Source organism: Calonectris borealis, chromosome 7, assembly GCF_964195595.1.
Source record: "Calonectris borealis chromosome 7, bCalBor7.hap1.2, whole genome shotgun sequence".
Lineage (NCBI taxonomy): Eukaryota > Metazoa > Chordata > Aves > Procellariiformes > Procellariidae > Calonectris > Calonectris borealis.
This window is the reverse complement of record NC_134318.1, coordinates 29,024,106-29,047,344: the sequence shown is the minus strand read 5'-3', so window position 1 is coordinate 29,047,344 and position 23,239 is coordinate 29,024,106. Positions and strand designations below refer to the sequence as shown.

Genomic DNA, 23,239 nt, shown 5'->3' with positions numbered 1-23,239 from the left:
GTTCTGGATCATAATTTGTAATTCTGAATGGTTCTGAGGTGGGTTGTAATGAGAGTATTTTGAGATTTAATTTAGAAGATTGCAGATGATTAGGCATTGCAGTCAATTAATTCGCTGTTTGAGACCTGAGTTTTGAAACTGGTTCAGGTCATAAGTGAGGGTAAGTTTGGAATTTAACAAATTGTGGAGAGAATCAGCTGCAGTTCTTAGAGAACACATGCATCATAACAAAATCAACAGTTTTTGAAAAATTTTGAATAGTTGGACAAATGGAACTGAAAGTCAAGACTGGATGTCCAAAGAGGTCCCTTGAATACTGCAAGCTCTCAACTTGCAAAGCCAGAGGGCAGGCGTATCTGCAGTACTCTTTAAGAACTTGGTATTTGGTTGCTACAAAGAATGAATGATACAAAAGCAAAGGCTTGTGAAACCCAGAGTTGGAAAGCCTATAAAAAGTAATTCTCTATAGAGCACCTTTTAAAAAGAATTTCAGATTTTGCTTATGATAAATGAAATACATCAACATCAGACAACTATAACTTGGCTTCAGTCAAAATCTAAATTGCTTTTCTCTCCAAAAGCCTGGGAAGTGTAGATGAGCTTTGACTATGAGATTAGAAACACAGAGTCACTTAGGTTGAAAGATACCTCAGGAGGTCCAACCTTCTGCTCAGAGTAGGGTAAATATTGAATTCATTAGTCCCAGTTAACCTCCACTGCTAGGTACCTACTTCTCCCAAGTTTTACATACACAGAACGTCTACCTTACAATTCAAAGTCCCCCACTGCACCCAGAAATGAAGCCCATGCTTGGAGTATGTAATGTGTTTGCATGAGAAGGGCTACATGTGGCACTAGCTGCTGCCTCCCTTTATCTCCTGAGATAACACCAAGGACCTCATTAAGTTACGCAGGCTGGAAGTAACAAAGGCACAAAAACAATGGCTGCAAACTGCTTCCTAAATGAAGATGGGAGATACATTGCTTCTAATATACAGAAGTGATCAGAGATCTCAAAAGTTTCAGTACGCTGGCATGCGTGTGTGGGGAAGTGCTGCTGATGCCGTGTCTTACTGCAGTTCGGTCAGCACAACCTCTCTCTTACCTGTCTCTGATTCGGATCCAAGCCACAACTATTTGGAGATACGGGGGAGAACAGGTGGACTGCGGTGTCAGCCCAAAGAGGCAGGCAGCTGAGGGTTGCCAGCATCACTAACAGATCTGCAACTGTGGAGGTCTTGCTTTCATTTCAGATGTCCTTTCACTCCTGCTGGACAGGTCAGATATTGGACCGTAATCCTCTCCTGCCACGTGTGAGAGGTGTGGGGAGAGAGAAGTTGTTGCCAGTGCTTTTCTCCAAGTCCTCTTAAGGGGATAAAAGGAACGGCCTTGGATGCCATCTGTACCGCGGGAGGGAAGGTCTGTGTGTCAGGATTTGGGTGCAGCAGCAGGACTGTGTACAGGGTTCGGGCCCAGAATGGCAAGGACAGCTGTCGGCTGGGACTGAGGGACACCGGCGGGCGATGCCGGGAAGTTTTTGTCAGGTGCTTCTGTCATCTGCTCGGGTCTAGTTACTTCTAGTCTTTCTTACTGGACTTGTCAGAGACGTAAAAGCGTAGCTGTGGATAGCCTAACACATCCTATTGTATTTCCTCATCTCTGTCACATACTAATATTAAAATTGCAAACTTCTAAACCCAAGCAATGTTCAGAAGTCCCCTGGTGGTTACATATTGAAATTGCTGTGATGAGTAAAGGAACTTAACTGAAGCGCACCCTCCCTAGGGCGCTTACCTCGGGGGTCTGTGAGTTGTTTGCACGTTTGTATTGATTTTGGGAGTGGTATCTGGATGCGGTGTCTCAGTTTGAGAAAACTCGAGGTGAAATTTTTTCTTAATGCACTCAGCTCTTGGTTCTGCTTTGAAACGCTGCTGAAACGATTAGCACGGTTGCATTTTTTTGAATTGGTGAAGTCGAAGCCATGCCTTTTCTCACGAGTCTGTTTTGTTTAGTTTTTAAGTGACAAATTTGTTTGCTGGTGCTTGAGGGGAAGTTTGCACTTGCGTAGAGTGTGGTGTGGTGTCACCTGGTGAGATTGCCCTCACTGAGCACCTTTCGTGCAGAGGCCTCCGAAGACGTTCCCAGCATTAAGCTGTGCTTTGCCTCTGTGTGAAGTGTGTTAGGATACATCTATTTAATCGATAGACTCGTGAAATGAAGAGGAGTGCCTTGCATGTGGCAGCGCAAGAAGGCAGTGGGAGGGTTGGAGTAAAACTTGAAAGACTTGGCTCCCATTTTCCTTTCTTATTTTTATATTGTACTGCCAGCTTTCAGTTTATCAAGAATTAATAAGTAATAACCTATGATTAAAAAGGGCTGACACTCTTTCTGTCATGAAATGTTTCTCTGTCTTCAGCGTTGTGCAGAATTCAGCAGGGTTACACCTTTCGAGTTTTACTTAAGTGGTGTTACTCAATATTTAATGCTGAAATAGAAACATGTAATTCACAACTGCAGGCGACCTGTCAGCTGCATTGGGATGTTTGTCAGCTGCAAGGGAGGGTGAGGTAGCAAGACTTTTTTATACTGTGAAAATTGAATATTTTCAACAACTTTTTCATTTAATTTCTTGCTACATTTCACATTGTACATACAGCTGACATGATAATCCTTCAGCTGATCCTAAATTACATTTTAAAATATAGATCAGTTAATTATAGCAATCTGAGTATTTTTAATCGGATATAGAGGGAATTTCTCCTGACGCTTGTTTCTCCTGAATTTCAGATAAACTAGTGGATGTATTCTTAATTATTCATGACAGCAAAAAGTAAATCAAATAAAAATTATGGGCAACCCTACACAAGACTGCTTTGGATGAGACCAGATAGTCACAGTTTAGCATCTATGGCTCTTCTGTTTCGAGAGTGCTAGAGGGAGCTCTAACCCCTCGATCAAAGGAACAGGCTATGAATGGTGCAACTGCCTAGTTTGGTCTGTGGTAGGAAACACTGAATTCTCTTGATGTTTAATTTTATTTTGATTTGGAAGGTTGCATATGTTTTTTCCAGGCATGATCCCAAATTGCTCTTTCTAGATGAGAAGATGCAAATAGTGTGGTTTTTAATAGACTTAATACAGGCTATTGTGAGCTGACTGAAAATACAGGAAACAAGTGAGAGGTATCACAGAGGTGTTCAACAAATAGCATGCGATGGTAAAGTCTAATATTCCCTTCCTTTCACAAAGGAGGACAATTCTCACAATAGAAGACCTAATGATATTTAAAAGAGAATATATTTAAAACTGTTGGAAGGAAAAGCTACTTTACTCAGCATGTAATTGGTTCTTAGATGTTTAGCCAATTATTGTAGTAGAAGTTAAAGAAAGGGTTGGTGATTGTTAGATAAATTTACAATGGGATGCATCAGTGCATGAGGATGGGAAGAAATTTCTCGCATGATATGCTCCACACTGATTACATTCTTGTTATGACAGGAAAGTAACTCTCAGAAGTGGGATGAAAAGAGGAAAAGAAAACTTAGCTTGTATTTGTAGAAAGGAGAATGCAGGTAGATTGATACTGTTTTCACTGTTTATTAATCTCATTAAAAGGAATAGCGGAATCATGCCTTTGAGTGAAAGAATGTTATGTGGAAAATACAATATGTTGAAGGACCAAGTGAGTCTAGCAATCCTGTTCTGCCCCAATTTACTGGGGTTTTTATATTGCTTGTATGTTATATTCAAACAATTCACTTTGATTGAGTCCACTATAGGTAGTGGAATACTGGAAGGCTCCCTCCCTCCTTTAGTTTGAGGTTTTTTTCTGAAAGCACCGAGCCAAAGAGGAATCCCTAGCACGCTAGTGTGTGACTTGGGCTTCTGGCTTGTGCAATTTGAGTATCAGCCGATAGGGACAAAGTCTGCTCGACTGTGAAACGGAATATGCCTTCCTGAAGCGCTGTTATGGTCAGAGCTGGTCACTTGTTGCTGCAGAGGGTACTATTTCTTGCCTTTCTTCTGTTATGTACTTTCACATATCAACAGCGTTTGACCTAACCCAACCTAATGCAATTTCTAAAGATACAGAATTCATTAGAGAATGTCTTTAGCTTGTATTTTTGGAGTCTGTTCCTCAGTTCATGAATCTCTTGCCAAGTATCAATGAAAGAATGGACCAACACAATCTTAAGATATAAAGTCATAGAAAACTTTAAGTTAGGATGGACCTCTGGAGGTCTCCAGTCCAACTGCCTATTCAGAGAAGGATTACCTTCACAACCAGCTCATTTTGCTCAGGACCTTGTCCACTCATATTTTGAAAATCTCCTTCTTAATGTCCAGAGTTTTGCTTGCTACAGCTTGTGTCTGTTGCCCTTCTTACTGTTGTTATGCACTTTTGAAAAGGCTCTGTCTCGCTTTCCTCTGTAATCTCCCTTTAGGTAGTGGAAAGCTAGTAGATAGCCCCCAGTCTTCCCCAGGCCAACTGCCCTAGCAATCTTAGTGGTCCTCCATGGGAATCACTCCAGCTTGCCAGCAAGGTAACGTTTGACTGCAAGGTTAGCAAAACAGCTCATCTTGAGAAGACAATACTCATTAGTGAGTGAGAGATATGGGATGATCTTGTAGGGGTTATAGGAGGCTACAAGGCAAAATCTGTCAAGGTTTTGGCTGCAGCCCACTGACCAGCTTTGACCTGACACTGTGCAAGAGTATTTTATGGACTTTTCCTCTTACAGCTGCCTCTGTGATGGCTGCTAACAGCAGTAGTATTGGTATCAGCCACTGTGAGCTGATGAGATGTCCTCTTCTAGATCTAGCTGTACTGGTGGAAAAGAATACCACTCAGCCTTCGTCTGGCTGCTGCAGGTTGCTGCCCTCCAGGATCTGTCAGCAGAACTGCAAACCTGCTTTCAGTTAAGATGAGGTGTTTTAGCTTAGACAGTTTAAATAGCAGGTCTTTGCTAACAAGCTTATTTTGACTGAAATAGGTTAGGGAGTGCTCGTGTAGCCAACATTGCCAGCAGATGTAAGTAGTATGTTTGCAGTGGGAGCAAAGCATGTACGTGAATCTTGCGGTTCTTCAGAACGCTCCTGCATTTTGTTTGTTGTATCTCCAATACGCCTGGAAATATGTAGTACTCCTGTAGCTGGGAAATGCTATATGATATCCAGCATGTATATTCATGACTTTCAGTTCTCACTTTGCCTTGGCCAGGTAGATTGGTGCACTTGTGCCTACTTTGTTGTTGGTAGCAAAATGCATCTCCAAGGAGGAAGCTCATGGAAAATAATACTGGGTAAACTATCTTGGAGGGCTTGTGTTTTTGATGATAAAAACTTTACATAGACAGAACCACAGTGTTTTGAAAATCTCAGTAGTGTTATTGAGAGCAGATAACAGGTCTTTTGGGTCATTCTCCCCCCTACTCATGTGTTGTTCCCGGTGGTATAGGCTTCACTGTTCAGCCATGTTTTGAATCACTCGAGTCCACCTACCTGTTCCTGGCTGCTTTTCTCTCTGAGTTAAGGGAGTACTTGGAGCAAAAAGAAAATCAACAATAACACCCGTAAAGAGTAACTTCACTCAGGCTGTAGATCATGCTTGGGTATTTTAAAAACAGAAGCAACTGTTCCAGAAAACTATGAAACTGCTGCTTAGAGCATAGCTTATGCCTTTCCCGGCCATAAATGAGCCCTTTGCTGCTACTGGACGTTACCCGATGACTTTAGTAGACTGGTTCTCCAGGTGATAATGTGCATATTCCTTCCCTCCGTTAACAGTAATAACGTGTAATGGTCCCAGCAGTTCAACTCTGGTTCTGGTAGCCATGCCAAGGAAGAAAGCATTTCCTTTCATGACTTCCACTGGAAGCGATTTGTTGTTACTGGAGGATCTGATTTGAAATTTGTGTGTGATCACTTTACAACTAATAAAAGTTATGCTCTGAAACCTAGCTCTTTAAGAGTGATGGTGTCTGCCCTCCCCCCATATGTCTAGATAGGCATTTGGTCAGGGATCGTAGTTTGGGAAAGTAACATATGCCAGTGCTGTGCTGATGCAAGCAGATTTCTCATCAGTGTTTGTTATTTGCAAAGACAACTTGGAGATAAGGGAGGAGGAGAGGGACTCCCAATTCACATTCATTGCTGGCATCAGAGAAATTTTATTTTGGAGGTTTTTGCCAGCACTTAAAATCTAGATGGGAGACCTATATCAAAGGAAAGTTTACAGTAAGACCTACGAGATTCCAGACAATTAAACTTTATTAGTCTGTCTGAAACATTAAGTATTAGTTTAAAAGAATAGTTTTTTAATCTCCTCTCCCTGTTACTGTTTACTGTGTAGAGTGTGGGAGGGGAGCAGCTTCTCCAGCACGGTATTATTGCTGCTCTTTGTATAGCCAGTGTGCAAGTGCCCATGGCTCAGTCCTGCCTCCCCAGTCCCTGGAGAGACTCAGCATGTTACTTCTCTGGTGTCTGCAGCTTTCTCTGGCCCTAAACCAAAACAACCTTCTCCCTTTCTTCTGTGTCTGAGGTAATATCCTTAGCCAGGTGCCCTCCAGGCTGACACCATATCATAGGTACTTAGATGGTACCTCTGAAAACTATTGGCCCCCCAGGATTTCAGAAAGTGCAGCAGGTTGGACTGCTGTGTCCAGCATAATTCCAGTGATCTTTCATCTAGATGTATCCTTTCTTATCAAAGTTTTTCTGTGATGTGATTAGAAACCAGATGTGGACAAGCAGCTAAAAGCCCCAGACAGGCAAAATTGCTAGTTCCTTGGGTATCCAGGGGACTGTTAATTTCAGTGTGAGCATGTATTTTGAATTTTCTCTTGAAAATAAATAGTAAAGATGCTGTTGTTTCTTTCATGGTGCTTTCTTTTTGACTCTCAGATGTGATTGATGATCATCTACTTCTGGGTTATGTTCGTTTTTCAGAATGTTTCAGGGAGCTTTGCAGCGTGGAAACTAATTCAGTACTGAGCGAGTAAGTCCATATATGTGCTAAACCCATGGTTAACCTCACAGACTGTTATGCGAGATGGAGGCGGACAGAAATGGGTAGATTCTAAACTGAGCTTTTAAAATAAAAGTAAATGGAGTGAGTTGTTTAATGACCTAGTATTGTAGCTTTGCTGTCAAGTCAAACACTGGAAAAGCAGGTTCATCCTGCAAAGGAGAAAAATGAGCAGCCAGCTACCCTACTCATGTCTTTCAGGTGCTATGGCTCACAAGATCCTGCTCTTTATGGCGAGTCACCCCCTCGCCTCAAAATTCTCAAAGCGAAGGAGCTTTTTGATAGGAAGCTGCCAAAAAGGAGCTGCAAAGGTGGTCTTCCCTCTTTGCTTGGCCTTGACAGTCTGGGAATCAGTTCTGCAGCATTTGGTAATTACAGGCCTAAAAAAGAAAAAGCCAGCCCTAGAAATTGAACCTGTATCCTCTTAATTATGCTGTTACTGCCTTTAGGCCATGCAAACAACATCCTTTCAACAGGATTCTCAAATACTAGCTCTGCCCTTTAGCATGGAGGCCTGGCATGCATTCTCAGCTCCGTTTCACCATTTTTGGTACATTGCTACATTGGAGTGGTATTGAGTGGTACTTCATCATGGGCAGTAGCAAGCAGTTTCATGGCCACACAAGTAGCTTTGGAAAAGCCAGCCATGCTGAGGTTCTCTGGCTAAGAGCAGCTTTACAGGCATCAAACCGAATCATCTCGCTGCCACACTGATACTTTTTAATCCATGTGCTTTTCCCACATAGCTTCTAACATGCTCCAAAATTCCTGAGCTTTGTGCTGCTGCTGAAACTAGTTTCATGTCTGGATTCACTGTTGTGGGTATTTTTAATGTGGTTAATCTTGAAGAATATTCAAGAGATAGGGACAAGCGTGGCTTTGCTTTCATTGTGAAGTTCCCGTTTCCCCCCCCGACTCTGGACATACACCTCCATAGTTCCTTTCGTTGTCATCCCATTGCTTGTTTTTTTCCCCAGTGTCTTTTATCTTGTGGGTAAAGTTTGAACAGTACGCAGAAAGTTAACTGCCTGGAGTCTTTTAAATATAAGTAACACGCACCCAGTAATAAGCTGTCGGTTGTTTTTTTGCTGCCTGCAAAGAAACATAAACACAGCGCTCATTTCTGGCAGGTTTTTACTGTCAGAGTTTCTCCTATTATATTTATCTTACAATTTGCCAGGGGGTGAAGTTATTAAGTTTTAGCAGCAGCCATCGATCAAGTTCACAAGTTAACACGATAAAGGCTCTGTGCCGCTCCGATCCGGGAAAATGATGATCCTCACTCGGTAATTAACTAAATGAGAAAGTTAAATCTTACTTGAGAGCTGGGAGAGATGAAAGAGAGGTGTTTGTCAGTTTCTCAGTGGAAATTAGAAGCAGTTTTCTGCAATTCCCTAAGCTGCTGCTCTGTCATATTTTACATAAGCACTGGGAAAACGTCTTGTAATTAGTGCTGTCATGGAGGATTTTTTTTGCTGAAGGATGTTGGAATAATTCATTAGATTATCAAGAAAGGCTTGTGTCCTGAAATGATTAGCACAGTGAAATTTAAACCATTAACGATAACAAGTTTAGAGCTTGCTGCAGTGCAGAGGCACCCGGGGTATGTCTGTGCCTATTTCAATCATTTCTTATAATTAAACATTATGTCCTCTTTTTTCCTCCCCTTCACTAAGACCCATCCAAAATTCCTGTTAAGGTGGCTCTGTCTAGATCAGTGACTTAACCACAACTGGTGGTGCAAGCAGTTGGAGGTGAAATGCTGCGGTTGCAGATAAGCAGTAGAAGCCATCTCTCTCTGTAGTCAGCCTGTAGTCCCAGGAAGTCTGGGAGGGAGGGGAGAAGCCCAGTATGACCTGTCGGTACTGGAACATCGAAGGGAAGTCCGTTCCTTTTGCCTAGAGAGAAACTCTGAGAAATTTGCAGTGGTGGTCTCAGCTCTCAGTCTTTTCAGAGCTCCAGCATGAAGATGTCTTGAAGGTTCGGAAGGTCCCAAACCTTGCTGGGATTGTTTAAGCCATTCTTGATATTCTAGGAGACAGCCTCTCTTTTTCTTTGACTTTAAGAGATGTCTTCTTACATTATGAAACATATAATCTGAATTCATCCACCCTGTGGAAAGTGCCTTAACAAAGTCCTCTGCAATGATTAGAGGACACGGTGGTTTGGATTTTTTTAAATATATAAAAGTTGTGACCGCTCATATGGGTGGGGAAACACTATACTTATACTAGAATCAGAGAACTGTGCTTGTGTTTGTTTTTTCTGTGCTTCAGGAGGATCCTTGGTCCCCTGTACTGAACAAAACCAAAAGTAATCTTGATTGTCATATGTGGTATAGCTGTGATATACCATGGCTGTTTTGTTTTATATGCAGAGCAGTAGATTTATCCAGGCTTTATTTATCTGTGTTGAAATATTGCACCTTCCTATAGTTGCAAGCCATTATTTAGATTAAAGTCCTTTCATGTATTAGTCGTCTTCTACTTCACTGGACATACAAACGCGCTTTGTGTTAAATGTAGCCATTTGGAGAAATGGTCTTGTAATTATGGGCTGCAATGGAGCATAGTACGGAGATCCCTGAGCTAGTACCAACCTGAGGCACTCAATCCCCTGGGTTTCCTGGCACAGCTTACTAGCTCAGGCACACCGTTGTAGGAGGACACCTCTGCAGGTGAGTTGTGCCTAGAGCCAGCTTGGGCACCTCTCAGCCCTCACTTACAGGGGTTTGTGAAAGGGGAGTCAGAAAAAGTTTATCTGTTCCAAGCTAGTGGCTTGCTCTGTTATATCCAAACTTCCTCCCAGGGGACAGACTACCAGTGCTTATTCTTCTTTCCCACTTTTGGAAGTGAAGCTTATAAAAAGCTTCACACAGTGCATTTGGATGGGTGTTTACCCTGGCAGTATGGATGGCATGTGGGACAGTGCTTTCTCTTTTAGGTGAGGCCTGGTTATTGTACCAGGAGAAGGAAGAGGCTGTAGACAATTGTGTGCCCCAGGAAATATGCTGATATTGTTCTGAGATGGTTTGTCATGAGCTTGAGGCAGTTGATCAGAATGGTTGAGTCATCAGGGTTTCTCAGGAAGCAAATCGATTCTCTTGCTGATAGTAACTCCCCTCCCCCCCAACACTTTAATAATACAGATGCTTGATGATGTTGTTTTGTTGTTGACTTTTTTTAATAACAGGCCTTTTTCACTGAACCCCCAGTGGATTTTCAGGAATCTTCAAATTGAAATTCTGGAATTTTGTTCTAAACTGTAGCTACAGTCGGGGGAGGTGGTCTAGGGGAGGCATGTGAGCATGTATTGCGATCGAGTGATTTGTGAGCTCTGTGAATTTGTCTGTCTCTACTCTGCAGAACTGGTGTGTTCGTGGTCTGCCCTGTCCTCCTGGTCCCCTGCTTGCATAGACCAGAGGACCTGCTGGGCACACCATGGCTACCTCTGGGCTTGTCCTCACTCCTTTTGATGGGAAACCAGCACAGGCAAGGGTGCAAATGAGGTCTCAAGCTGACATTGTCAGAATGCGGCCAAAGTACATGCATGAACCTAAAAAATAGTGTTCCCCTGTCCACTAATTTGGACATAAACACTGTAACAGGGATAGTGCTTTTCTTAGCAGATCCTCCAGTCTGACTTCCAGAGCTGTTGCAAGTGTTGGTCAATGGACTCTCTAATTTACACATTATTCCCACCCAAGAGGCCTGTATTCACTTGGGATCCAGGCAAAATGGGTTGTTTTGTCCCATCTAGGCTATCTGTTTGTACGCACATAAGCCATTACTTGTTTTTGCAGACGTTGCAGTTTCTCTTTGATACCCCAAACGGATGTTTTAGAGATAACTGGGAAGATGAAGGCTGCTGGGAGAAGGGTGCTCAGGAGGCAAGGAAGGGCCAGAACACGGTGGCTCCCCGTGAAAGGATTTGCCCCTTTTGTGGTCTTTGCACATCAGCTCCAGCTCAGCATATTAGTCAGAGTTCACAGTCTCTCAAATTAAAAGGCAGAAGTATAGGTTTTTTAAAAATGCTTTGTAGAGACAGCCTGTTGTGAGATTGACTGTACAGCAAAGAAAACGAGAAATGAAATGAGATCAAGCTTTTAGAATACAACATCTCTCCGCTGTCTTAATCCAGCATTTTTACAGGGATGTCTGTTTTGCAGGCAGCTTAACCGCAGCAAAAATGACCAGAATCCCTTAAGACCAATGTTCAGTGTAGTCAATTGGTAATTATTTTTTGCCAGACTGTTGCCTACTGTGGACTTTGCTAGAATAACTCCAGCCTTTCACACCTAGGACTTCATGCGCACGCTCCCATTAGAGATTTCTCTATATAAAAAGTTGGCCCGAGAGAGTATTTCTTTCCTTCTGCCCAGTAACTGGGTCTACAACTCACCTGCAGTCAGTGCTGTCCATGTGATGACTAAATCAAAGCGTAGCTCAGTCATAGCCCTCGTCTTGCATGATCTTACTGGGGACACACAGAAATTCGCAGGGAGGAGTGGGGATAAAAATAAGGTTGAAAACACTGAGCTGCAGAATTGAGCACTGATGATGTAATCTCCACATTCTGTGTTCTCAAAGAAACTTAAGTCAAACCATAATTCAGCAATAGAAGGAACTGCGTGTTAAAAATGACAGCTAATTACTGTCTTTTTCTACGCTCTGTTCAACTCTGCTGGAAATGCTGAAAAGAGTATTTAGGTGGATTTTCCCCAGAAAATGAAATGTAAATGGTGATTATTTGAGTAGATTTTCAAATTACGAGGTTTTTGGTGTTTCAAAGTCAGGATTGCTGTCGGGGTTGGGGGGGTATTGAAATACAGGAATTTTTTATGAGGAATTCCTGCATTCTAAACCCAGTTTTGGTAACTAGATTTTGTGGTCTCTAAATAACCCAGTGTTTTGGCACTTGCTGAAAAAAGGCTTTTTTGTTGTTTTTTCTTTTCCTGTAAAATCAGTTAATCCATGCATTTCTTTTAGGTCATTAGATACTTTTGCAGAGAGACTTAGGTACTTGTTTTTTCCCTTAAAGTTAATAAAGTCTCCTGGTGAGGTTGATGCCTGGAATTATCATCATAGAACAGAAATATGGCATCCCTACATAAATGTTTTTATATTCTGATATCTGTAATTTGTTTCTAATTATTTGATAATTGAAAACCTCTAAATGTATTTTGTAAATAGAAATGTTGTAATAATATTGACTGTTATTATAATGCTGTCTGGTGTTAAACCATTGCAATGGAAGAGAGAAAATCACATGTTTTCAGCATTTAATACAAACTGTTTGACCAGTATGGGAAAAAATAATTTCCAGCAAACAGCTAATCTTACTTGGACAAAGGATATCCTTGCAATGCAAAATGTGCACTTTTCTTCCAGTTAAATTGTTTAGAAAGCAGAAATTACATCTTGCTATCAAGTAGTAAATTGAAATGTCAGTGTTTTGTTTTGTCCCTAAAACTCTTCTCTGAGCTGAGTCCTTCTGACAAGGTATTAACGGTGCTCAGAAAGTTGAAAATCTTTTAGTCTGTGAAAGAAGTATGTACCAAATATCAGGGTGTGTTTTACCTGACTTTGCTCTCAAGGTATAATTTTATACTCAAAAGAAGTACTGCCAATTTTTTTCTCATCCATTTCATGCGTTCCCTATGAATTTTAGCAGCAGTCCATTCTTTAGAAAAAAAAAAAACAAAATACAAATGCAGTTTTCTGTAGGTGCATTGAAGTAACTGGTAACTGTAGATTGGGAGTCCAAATGCATTTTACTGTCTGCAAGGTGTAATTAAAATTGTGTTTATGTTAAATTGCCACTCAGGGTTTCCTGTCTAACCAGAGTCCTTTGTGTGCAGCTCTGGCATGAACCAGTGCGTTGTCCTGCAGGGGTTACAGCTCGCGGTGGCTGGGCTCCGACTTACAACACCAAATGGGATACATGGCCTCGGCCAACTTTATGTATCAGAGCGCTTTTTTTCTTCTGCTTTTTTCCCCCAAAAATTGTAAAACCACTTGAGCTTCTTTTCATATGTGTGATTTGGGTTGTTTCTGTCCTTCCTGTTTACAGACAAAACTTGCCAATGGCACTTCCAGTATGATTGTGCCCAAGCAAAGAAAACTGTCTGCAAGCTATGAGAAGGAGAAGGAACTCTGCGTCAAGTATTTTGAACAGTGGTCCGAGTCTGACCAGGTGGAGTTTGTGGAGCACCTCATCTCCCAGATGTGTCACTACCAGCACGGACATATAAACTCATACCTCAAACCCATGTTACAGCGGGACTTCATCACTGCACTGCCAGGTATTTCTGCAGGCAGAGGGAGCTTGCTCCTCTGTCTTGTCTTTCAGAAAACCGTTCCACTCTGGCCTACCCTGCTGGAGAGGTCTCTTTTGGGGTCAGTTTGCAAAACAGGTGATAGCTTTTGATTGAAAAGCTCTACAACAGCATGAAATGTAGTAATATTTTATTTTGTATTCCTGCCATCTCTCAAGGCATGATCTAATACCACCATGGTTTGGCTATGAGTAAATGATAGCTCATATATGTATCGTAAGAATAGTCATCGCAAGCCACAGGGCAGGTAGTTGTACTCATCATGCTCACAACGATGAATGAATAACGAAAATTTTTAAAATTAAAACTACTACTCTTTCTGGTTGCTCAGCTGAGGTTTTCCCTTTTCTTATTTAGACTTTTTTGTCTCTCTTTCCTAGTAAAATACCTTCCTGAAGCCATTGCTTTGATTATGTGTTTATTGCTAATAGAGAAAGGAGGACATAAGATCAAAGGATGGAAATGTTCTATTTTTTGCATCTCCGTAGTGCTTTCCATTGAGAATATTATCCCAGCTGTTCTCAGATGTGGCATTGAGTGTACCTCACAGAACGCACACATAAAGTAGTGTACATGCGGTTTTGTATTGGCTCTGTCTTATAGATGGGAAAACTGAGGCAGTGGGAGATAAAATATACACAGCAATAGAGGTTCAGAACCAGACAGAAATTCCTGGCTCTTTGGTCTTTTTTTCAGACCATTAGATCATACCTCTGTAGATAGATACATAGATAAATAGCTAATAGATTCGCATTCCCATGGCATAGGTCCTTACTTTGAGATGGACCTGAGCAAGAAGTGCCGCAGGTGTTGTCTCTAAATAGCTAGTTGAAGAGAGGAGTTTCTTGCCAAAATCTTGTTCTGTGAATACCTTTGGAGAACTGCTGAACTCCGACAATTTGTTCAATCCAGTCATTTGATTGTTCTTCAGAAGGGATTTCTCAACATGAAATTTAAGTTCTAGGGTTAAAAGGCAGAAAAAAGCATGTTTGACTGTGAATTGTACAAAGCATAAGGGCACCGCAGGAGTTTTGCTATGAAGTTAAATGTGTAGACTCACTGGATTTTTAAACTCAATGTGCCCAGTAATCAAATGGCTGTTGTAGCATTAAAAAAAAAAAAAATCTTAGTTATGCTAAGTACCTGCTTTATGTTAGTTTCTAGTAGTCCAATGGCAATAATCTCGTGTACTTAGAGCAGCATTATAACTTGTAGAGCTGTTCTGTTTCAGAAAAACAGAGAGTATTTTGAAAGTGCATTGGTTTCCCCACTTTTAAAATGGAAGTGTACATGTAGTTACATACACAATTTTTCCAGGTCTTTCTCAACAAAACTCCATCAAAGCAAGTCAACACATCTCATTTGCACTTGCTTAATTTCATCCTACAGGCCTTTTTCTGAAAATTTGGGGCAAATGTTATAAATATTTTCAGAGGCATTCAAAATTTCCTAGCCATACCATATTTGTTGGTGGTCTTTTCACACTCACCCAGGAAGCAGCTAATTTTACTATTTCAGAATGCAGAACAGATAGGAATCAGGCAGCTAATGTGTGAGTATTTGAATAGTTGTGGGAACTGTGTGCTTAAATAATGTATGTGCATCGATTTGCATATTTGCAAAGTGCTAATGTCCTAGTGAATATAGCTCTAAGGGAGAAAATTAATGGCAAGGAATTACACTGGTGCAGACTCTGCAGTCTGTGCAGGATGTCCTGAGTATAGGCAGGTTTCTAATGAGGGGAATGGCAAAGGGGAAGGTAAGAAACTGCCTAGGAAATAGTGATGAACCTAAAATTTTAAATTAAGTCACATAATAAAAAAACCTAAACTCTCTAAGTATTTTTCAGCTTTCTGAAATTCCCAAGTATTCAGTATTCTGATTTCATTTTTACTCCTTCATTCTCTCTCCTGCTCTCCCCCTCAAGTAAATAAAACAATAAAGCTACTTCAAAATCATGAGGCATCTTATCTCTGTCCTCCTAGCACTGTCCCAAAGAATGACCAGAATTAAAGGTAATTTTAGATCATGAACACGTTTTACTAATATAGAGTAAAACTGGCTCAGATTATTTTCCCAGTACTTTGAACAGAATTAAGGTTGTTTGAAAAATACAGCTTAACTTAACAAACTTTGTTCTGTTTCTGAAAAATAAGGTCTCTGCTTAGCATTTCCAAGCTGTTTAACATTTTTTATGAGGAAAGTCATTTTTATAAGGGTTTCATGTGTGAATAACTGAAACATTCTTGTTGGCGTGGAGGGCTGAAGGGCTAATCGTGTTTCACATCAATTTAGCAAAAACTTTTGTGAGCAGAGATTTCTGTTTTTTAAGGAAGCGATGCTTTGTTATATATATGTCTCAGTGAGTTGTGCTGTTCGTAAGAAACAAAATAATAAAATTGAGTTTGCAGCCAGGCCAAAATAGCTCTGCCCGTCCACTTATCATAAATGTGAGGAGGAGAGACCAAAACATTGGTATTCCTTCTCTGTGAAGGGTCTAGGATCAATGGCAAAGGATGACTTAGCGGTCATGGAAGTAGTTACACCACCTCACTGCAGCAAGATCTAAAGAGCAGCTACTGATGATCCAGAAAGGGTAGGTGGGTCAGAGGCAGACTTGTGGGTGAGGATTACTGTGCCCAGTTTATGTAGTGTAGCCCTGCTTCCTAAAGCCACCGATTGTTCCCCATATAAAATAATTTCTTGCTGTGACGCTGCTGACATGAAGCCACCAGTATGGATACTATACAGGCAGGCATTTGTAAATGTTCTGGTGGGTCTGTAAATGTCTGTGGGCCCATTGGAAGCAACACAGACTGGGAAAGCAAATATGCCATTTCCACCCAGTGGAGAGAGCTGAGGGCTGCAGGTGTCAGGGTGGGGAAAGCAGGGGGACACGATGTCCATGTCTGCCCTACCAAATTGCAGAATTCCTGCAAATTCCAGTTCACGTTCACTAAAACATTGTATCACTCTTTCCACGAATTGCTGTAGAGTCAATCTAAATTTACTCTTTTTTTTCTTTTTTTAAAAAATTTTATATAGTGGCTGTATATATCTTTTCAGATTAAATACATAATAAAGGCTGCTGATGCTTTTATTTTGCAGGTTGACATGTAATTTTGCATCTATAAAGATAAGAAATGTCAGACCTCTTTCTGCACTCTCTGTTTGTGCATGGTATCATTCACGTGCTTTTTCTAGGTATAAATGGAGGCATAAAACGCTGGGCAGAATGTCTCACCCAGAGTGTATTATAAATTCAGGATGTTTGAAAGGAGTGAGAGGAGGCATGCTGAATTTTTTCATTTTCATGCATTGGGACATAATTTTGAGATCTTTCGCTTAACGAAAACAAAGGTTGGGCCTTTTGTGTCTCATGAACTCTAATCAGAATCAGCTGATTGCACCCAATTTGGGTTTGCAGAAGTACAGGCATATGACTGTAAAAATGCACGTGCTGCTTTTTCTTTCCCTGTCACAAGCAGGGCCTGGTTTTTGAGGCTGTTGCTTTAAAAGCAAGAAGAGACGTATTTAACTCTGCCCCAAACGTGAACCAGAGGGAAGATGCATGTAATACCAATCTGCCATGCTTCCTTTTTGGTTGGTCTGAACATTATGCCTGAGGGATGATGGGGTCTAAACTACAACTTTCACAAAGCCTCTGAAATTTGACCTGTGAAGTGAGATAATGTCTTGATGGTGTGTCTCACTTGTGAATTAAACAGCCTCCAAGAGAAGCTGTATTTATGCAACATCTTATTTAAAAGGCATCTTACTTTCCTGAAGTCTGGCTAGTGATTATATTTGAGTGGGTAAGGGCACATTTTTACTGAATACATGCATCCAGTTAAGAAACATAGCAAAACCTGCCCTGGCCCCCAGCTACGCAGACGTTACTTTGGGCTGCTTGGTGCTAACCAAGCAATTGCTTTACATTTCACTCCAGCCATGTTGAAACAAAGCCAGTCGTGGTACTCACACTGGAAAATATTTGCAAATTATACCATTTTGGTGTATATTTTTCCTCCACCCACTAAAATAAATGAAACTAGCAAACCTGCTTCACTTTCTCCTTACACAGCCTCTCCTTCCCTCTCGACTTCCCTGTGCATCTGCATATCTTTCCCTCCCCCATGTCTAAAGGTACCACTACCCTTCAGGGCACACATTGGGAATATATATTTTTTTCTTCATTACGTTTAAAAGCTACTGCTTTAGCAAAAACAGCTTTTGAGCCGTTGGAACATGAGAACAGCTGTAGCAGTGAGATGAGAAATGGTCCTAATATAGAGAGATTTTGGGGGCTGCGTCGCTGAGTTGGAAATGCCATCCATAGAATATCCCCCTAGTGCTAAAACCCATCGAAATAGATTGGAAAGACTTCTTGGATTCTTTATTATTTTTAATGACTTGTTGTGTTATATCCAAAGGAAGTTGGAGAACGCTGTTCACTCCTGAACTTAGCCGCAAATGCTCTTCTGTGCATTTGGTCCAGCTCTGCATGCAGAAGAGGAGATGGAAAGAGAGGGTATCTTTGTACTAGCAAGGGGAGTTGTTTTAAACTCTGTCTCCCCAGCAAATAATCTTTTTTTTTTTTTTTTGTCTCCCCCAGCTCGGGGATTGGACCACATTGCTGAGAACATTCTGTCATACCTGGATGCCAAATCATTGTGTGCTGCTGAGCTGGTGTGCAAGGAGTGGTACCGGGTGACGTCGGATGGCATGCTGTGGAAGAAGCTCATCGAGAGAATGGTCAGGACAGACTCGCTGTGGAGGGGGTTGTCAGAGAGGAGAGGATGGTGAGGAAACTGCATCTTCACCTCTTTTGCCCCCATTCAGGACAGTAGGTGCTGTTTGTTTCGAACCATGTTTGAAGAGGGTTATTTAGCACCCTGAAACATCATGTTGGTTCCAAACCTGACAGTTGCTTAAGTCAAAATTCGGGGATTGGGGAGTTAGGGCTATGCATTTGGCTATGCAAGCAATGTGGGGGCTTTTTCCTCACCTTCCTCATCTGATCATGCTCTTATCCCACTGTGACAAGTGAGATATACAGACTGAGATTTTTACGCCCAGCTGTCATTCGGTTCAAATTAAGAAGCTGTGTACGCCCCAGGGGAACACTAAACTAGTCAGCAGTTCAGAGCAGAAGAGCTTTTTTAGGGGTGGCAGTGGGGCAGCATGTGCTATGAATTAGTTGTTTCCTGATAGGTCTGTTTGTTTTCCTCAGCAGATTTTCACTATTAGATATCTGTTTAATTTTCAAACTGGAAGCTGAGGGTAGGTACCACGGAGAATAGGGGACTTTAGAAATGCAGATAGATTAGTTAATAATCATCTGGAATAGCCTTACTACAATGTGGGTCTCACTCAAGTTTGAAGCTGCTCTGTTAACATTTCATTAGAACTTTCCCTCTCAGGGGTACGTCCTTTAATACATAATTTTCTTTTCCAAGGGTGTCCCTAGGATGTTGGCAGAAAGGAAGCTGGGTATGAATATTTCATAAACAAGATAAAAGTGACAGCTCAGGCGTTTTGGTTGCTATTAAAAAGAAAAAGATACAGAGTCGCAAACAAAGACTCCTGTTTTATGGTTAATTTTGTTACACTGTTTGTCTCAGGAAGTAAAGGCGAGTAAATCAGGATTATGAATATCCTTTAAAAATAAATACTATTTTGATCTGCTTCCAATAGTGTAATGTTTATAAAGAGTGTAAAAGAAACACAAGCATGGCAGTGGTAACTTTTGCATTCCTTTTAGTGTCTTGTTCTCTCCGGGACTTCTATTTTTGCTCTATATTGTTGAGGTCACAGTAAGTGCAAAGAGGACCTTGAGAGGTTATTTAGTCCCTCCTGTTTCCCAAAGGCAGAGCCAGGTTTCTCTTAGGTCATCCCAGATGTTTGTCTAACTCATTCTTAAAAACCTTCACTGATGGAGATTCCCCAGGCCTTGCTTGGGCAAGGAATTCCACTGTTTTGCTAACTTTAGTGTTAGAAAGATTTTCCTAAAATCGAGGCTGTCTTCCTAGCTACAGTTCAGCATGTTATATTTAGCCTACTCGGACACACAGAACAGTTTCTCTTTCTCCTTTTTGCAGTAATCTTTTCCATGTTGGAAGATGATCATGTTCCCTACATTTTGGATGTGCTAACCAACCATAATCCTGTGTTGTCTTGTCCTCTTGTCATTCTTGTTTTTCTCTGTTTAGACCCTCCCCAATTACTCTACTCCATTCTTGGAGGATGGTGTAATCAGCTGGATGTCTTACTTCTGCTGAGGCATCACTAGAGTTTGGTGGTGTGGGAAGCATTGCTTTGTATGCCATATGTAGGAAACTCCATTTTATGCTTTCCAGTAGAACATGTGCGTCTTTTTTAACACTAGTATAATACAGTTATAAAATTAATTTCTGTGGAAGTTCTACTTAGCCATTATTCCTTATCTTGCATGCCTATGTTGTTACTCAGTGGTGAACTTGGCACTTGGCCTTATTGAATTCTATTTATTGTTTGGTATTTCTCCATTTTGTCAGGAGCATTATGAGTTTAATCTTGTCCTCCAAACTGCTTGTAGCTTTTCTCAGCTTTAGTATCATTGGCTAGGTAATAAATGCACTCCCTGTTCCATTCTTTGTCATTAATGAAAATGCTCAGTAATGACACATCTAGGACAGATTCCATGCAAGATCCCAGTTGCCATCCTGTTTGACAGAGCACCATCGGTAAACTGCGCTTTCCAGCCATATGTGTGCCCACCCTTGAGCTCTTCCAAGATCATTCTTCTCTTGCTAAGTCATTAGAATAGCCCGTGAGAAGAAATTAGGTCAGTTTGACATGGTGTATTCTGGATTGATCAGTGTTGCCTGTCGTTTGTACCTTGTCATCTTCTAGGCGCTCATCTGATTGACTGTGTGCTCTATAACTGCTAAGCTGTCAAAGTTGAGTTGGATGGTCCACCATTTCTTTGGTGGACCTTCTTCCCTTTTTTTAAAATACAAGAGCTGCATTTGTCTTTTTCCTGTTCTGTGGAACTTTACCTATTCTCTACATCTTGTCAGAGGTCATAGCTGATAGTTCTCAAGTTGCTCCCTCCAGATTTTAGAAATAACATTAGCACCAATTACTAGTTATACAGATACATGACATTTCTAAAAAACAATTGCAAAGTCCTGCTTCTCATCTCAAAGGACAGTCACATCCTGTTACTGCACCTCTTCTTCAGGTTTACACTGTGTCCTGGAGGTTGCTTTGACACAACAGGAGCAAGTTGGGCCATGTCTTTCAGATTGCCCTCTGATTAGCTCTAGAAGATACAACTGCAGGCATGGTGGGGTGGTTAAGAGAGGCAGACAAGAAATATCCAGTGTAATTGCATCTCTGCCATATAGAGCTTTTTAGCTTGTAATCAGCGCTAACGCCGTGCATGGCACAAGGAGGTGACTGACTGGACGGTTCAGAATGATAGATGACTCCTGTTATTTGCTTACAGCTCCTCACTTTGCACATGGGCTGTTTTCAGCATTTGCAGCTCGTGGTTTACAACAGAAACACCCGGTTCTGCAGCATCGTAGCCTTCACTGGCAGCTTGTCAGAGAGCAGTAAGGGTTACACAGATTTAGAGAAATATAAAACAGAAGCCCAAAATCTGAGCACAATTGTGTCCATCTGAATACTTGATTGAATTGGCCAGTCATCAAAACCTGCAAACAATAGTTTCATTTATCCCAGAGCCACAGCACAGCAGCCACTGGGATGCCATGGAAATTCCAAGCAATCCTTTAGCTGAACTGTAAACAACTGACTCTACATGCAGCAAAGCAGGGCCTATAGGTAGCAACAAGACCTTGTATTAGATCAGTTAGTAAAGTTGGAAACAATAGACAGGTTTTCAGGCACATAGGCTTGTATGCAGATTGTCGCAGACCTACCTCAAGTCTTCCAGGATGTCCTAGGTATTCTGTGTGACTCCAAAGCATTTTTTGTCTCCCTGGGCCAATAATTTTAATTTTCTTGTATGCACTTCCAGACTGGATCACAGTAAATAGGCAACCATCTAGTTAGTGGTTTGCCTGCATCCATGTCTCCCTTCTTCACGTGTGTTTGTCCCCATATGAGTGGCTGCTGGTCACTGTATTTGAAGACTCAGATGATTGCTCTGTCCAAAGTGGAAAGCACCTTTGTCTCAAGTTGTACTTGAAGTCCGTTATTTAAAGAATTATCAAAAGTTCTTGAGCATTTGTTACTTTGTTCAGTCCTATAGTTTGCTACTGCTTTATAACCTAAAAATTTCAGTTCATTGTTGTGATTTCCCTGGTTCAAGTACATCAGGACAGCTAACGTACAGTCTCTCAAATGAGTTTCAGGGTATACTGTATGGAAAAGACAAGAAAGAAGTGTGCAAGGAAGTATTGAACAATTAATTATGCCATGGTGGAGCAAGGGAGGGAGAAGTGGAGAGCTTGCCCAGTGTAAACTCTGTGCCTCTGATGCCAGGATTACACTTGGAGGCATTTGTGCCTCTCTCCATTTTGTGAGGCACGTTGCCAGGCAGAACAGCAGTTAGTACGCCCATGGTGGGGTTTACTAGCTTCCACACCGTGTTTGGTGGCTTCTTAACTTCAGGATGAGGAATTAAAGTTTTTTACACAGCAGGTAGTGATTGCCGTTTACGGATTTTTTTTTGTAGCAAAAATCTAGCTTGGGATATGAATATTCCAAATCAGTGTTGAAATAAGGGAGGCAATATAGATGAAGTGTTGCTTACCAAAATACAGTATTAGTAGTAAAGTGTCCATGTACCAAAACTGATACTGTTCCTGCTAATGCAGATAAAAGCTAGCCTTGAATGCATAGTGAGTTTGAGGGTTCCTTGGCTTCTTTCATTTTCTTTGTACACTTTATTTTAAAGGTGATCTCTGATAAGGGTATGTGTATTGCAAGGCATGAGCCATTCTCACCTCCTATTGAGTCGAATGGGCTCATGTCCATAACTGATAATATATTCCCCTTCCCTGAGTGACTAGGCACAGATTTTTCGTGAGTATTTCAGTGTGAAAATGTAACACTGACATGTTGCAGGGCAAACAAACAAGGAACCACCCCATCTTACTGAGTAAATTAAGTTTGAATATGAATCTGTCTGTACTTTTCAACAGCAGTTACCCATTTGTAAAATGCCAGGAGGACCTTTCTTGAAAATACTAAAACATGATTTGTGTTCAATGGGAGTGTTCTTTGTCTTCCAGGGGACAATATCTATTTAAAAATAAACCTCCTGATGGGACTGCACCACCCAACTCGTTCTACAGAGCACTTTACCCCAAAATTATACAGGACATAGAGGTAAGAAACAGCTTCCAGATGTGGTGTCCGGTGGGTTTTTTTTTTAAATCTCTCTGATTTATTCATGTTGCTGAAATTCTGAGTATATTTCATTCTAATGAAATAGTTCATTAAATCTGATGTGTCTGTGTTTGTCGAGAGTGTGTAGATCTGGGATAGTTATATAAGGTCCCAGGCTTCGCTGCTCTTTTAGACAGAGGATGAGTTGGATTGTTCAATGAGCTGTTTGCAGATGGAGTCTCTACCCCTTTCACGTCAGATGTCACAGCAGCACCATACCATCTTGATTTTCTGTGTTCCACAGTACTTTGCTCCACCCTGTGCAGATGAGACCTAATAAGATGTTAAAGGGAGATACCAGCAACTGAGCCAGGGAGAAAGTGCATTGCTAAAGACTGCAATCCTAAGACCCAGGGAAACAGGAAGCAACTGAGCATGGTTGCCTTGTATCTAGTGTGAGCAAAATGCCATGTTCTAGTAGTTTCCTAGTGGCAAAAGCGGTTCTCAGGCACTGTTGTGACAAGTTTGTA

At 41.3% G+C, this 23,239-nt stretch overlaps 1 protein-coding gene across 13 annotated transcripts in view; it reads left to right on the top strand.

The window, feature by feature from the left end:
- BTRC (beta-transducin repeat containing E3 ubiquitin protein ligase) overlaps positions 1–23,239 on the top strand; it is a 123,534-nt gene that overhangs the window by 80,187 nt on the left and 20,108 nt on the right. For all 13 annotated transcript variants that reach the window (XR_012674335.1, XM_075154904.1, XM_075154901.1 and 10 more), the window contains 3 exons: positions 13,100–13,331; positions 17,980–18,166; positions 22,613–22,709. Coding sequence is in view for 12 of the 13 variants with exons in the window: in XM_075154904.1 (XP_075011005.1) it covers positions 13,100–13,331; positions 17,980–18,166; positions 22,613–22,709 (516 nt within the window). In the remaining variant the exon portion in view is untranslated. The remainder of the gene's footprint in view (positions 1–13,099; positions 13,332–17,979; positions 18,167–22,612; positions 22,710–23,239) is intronic.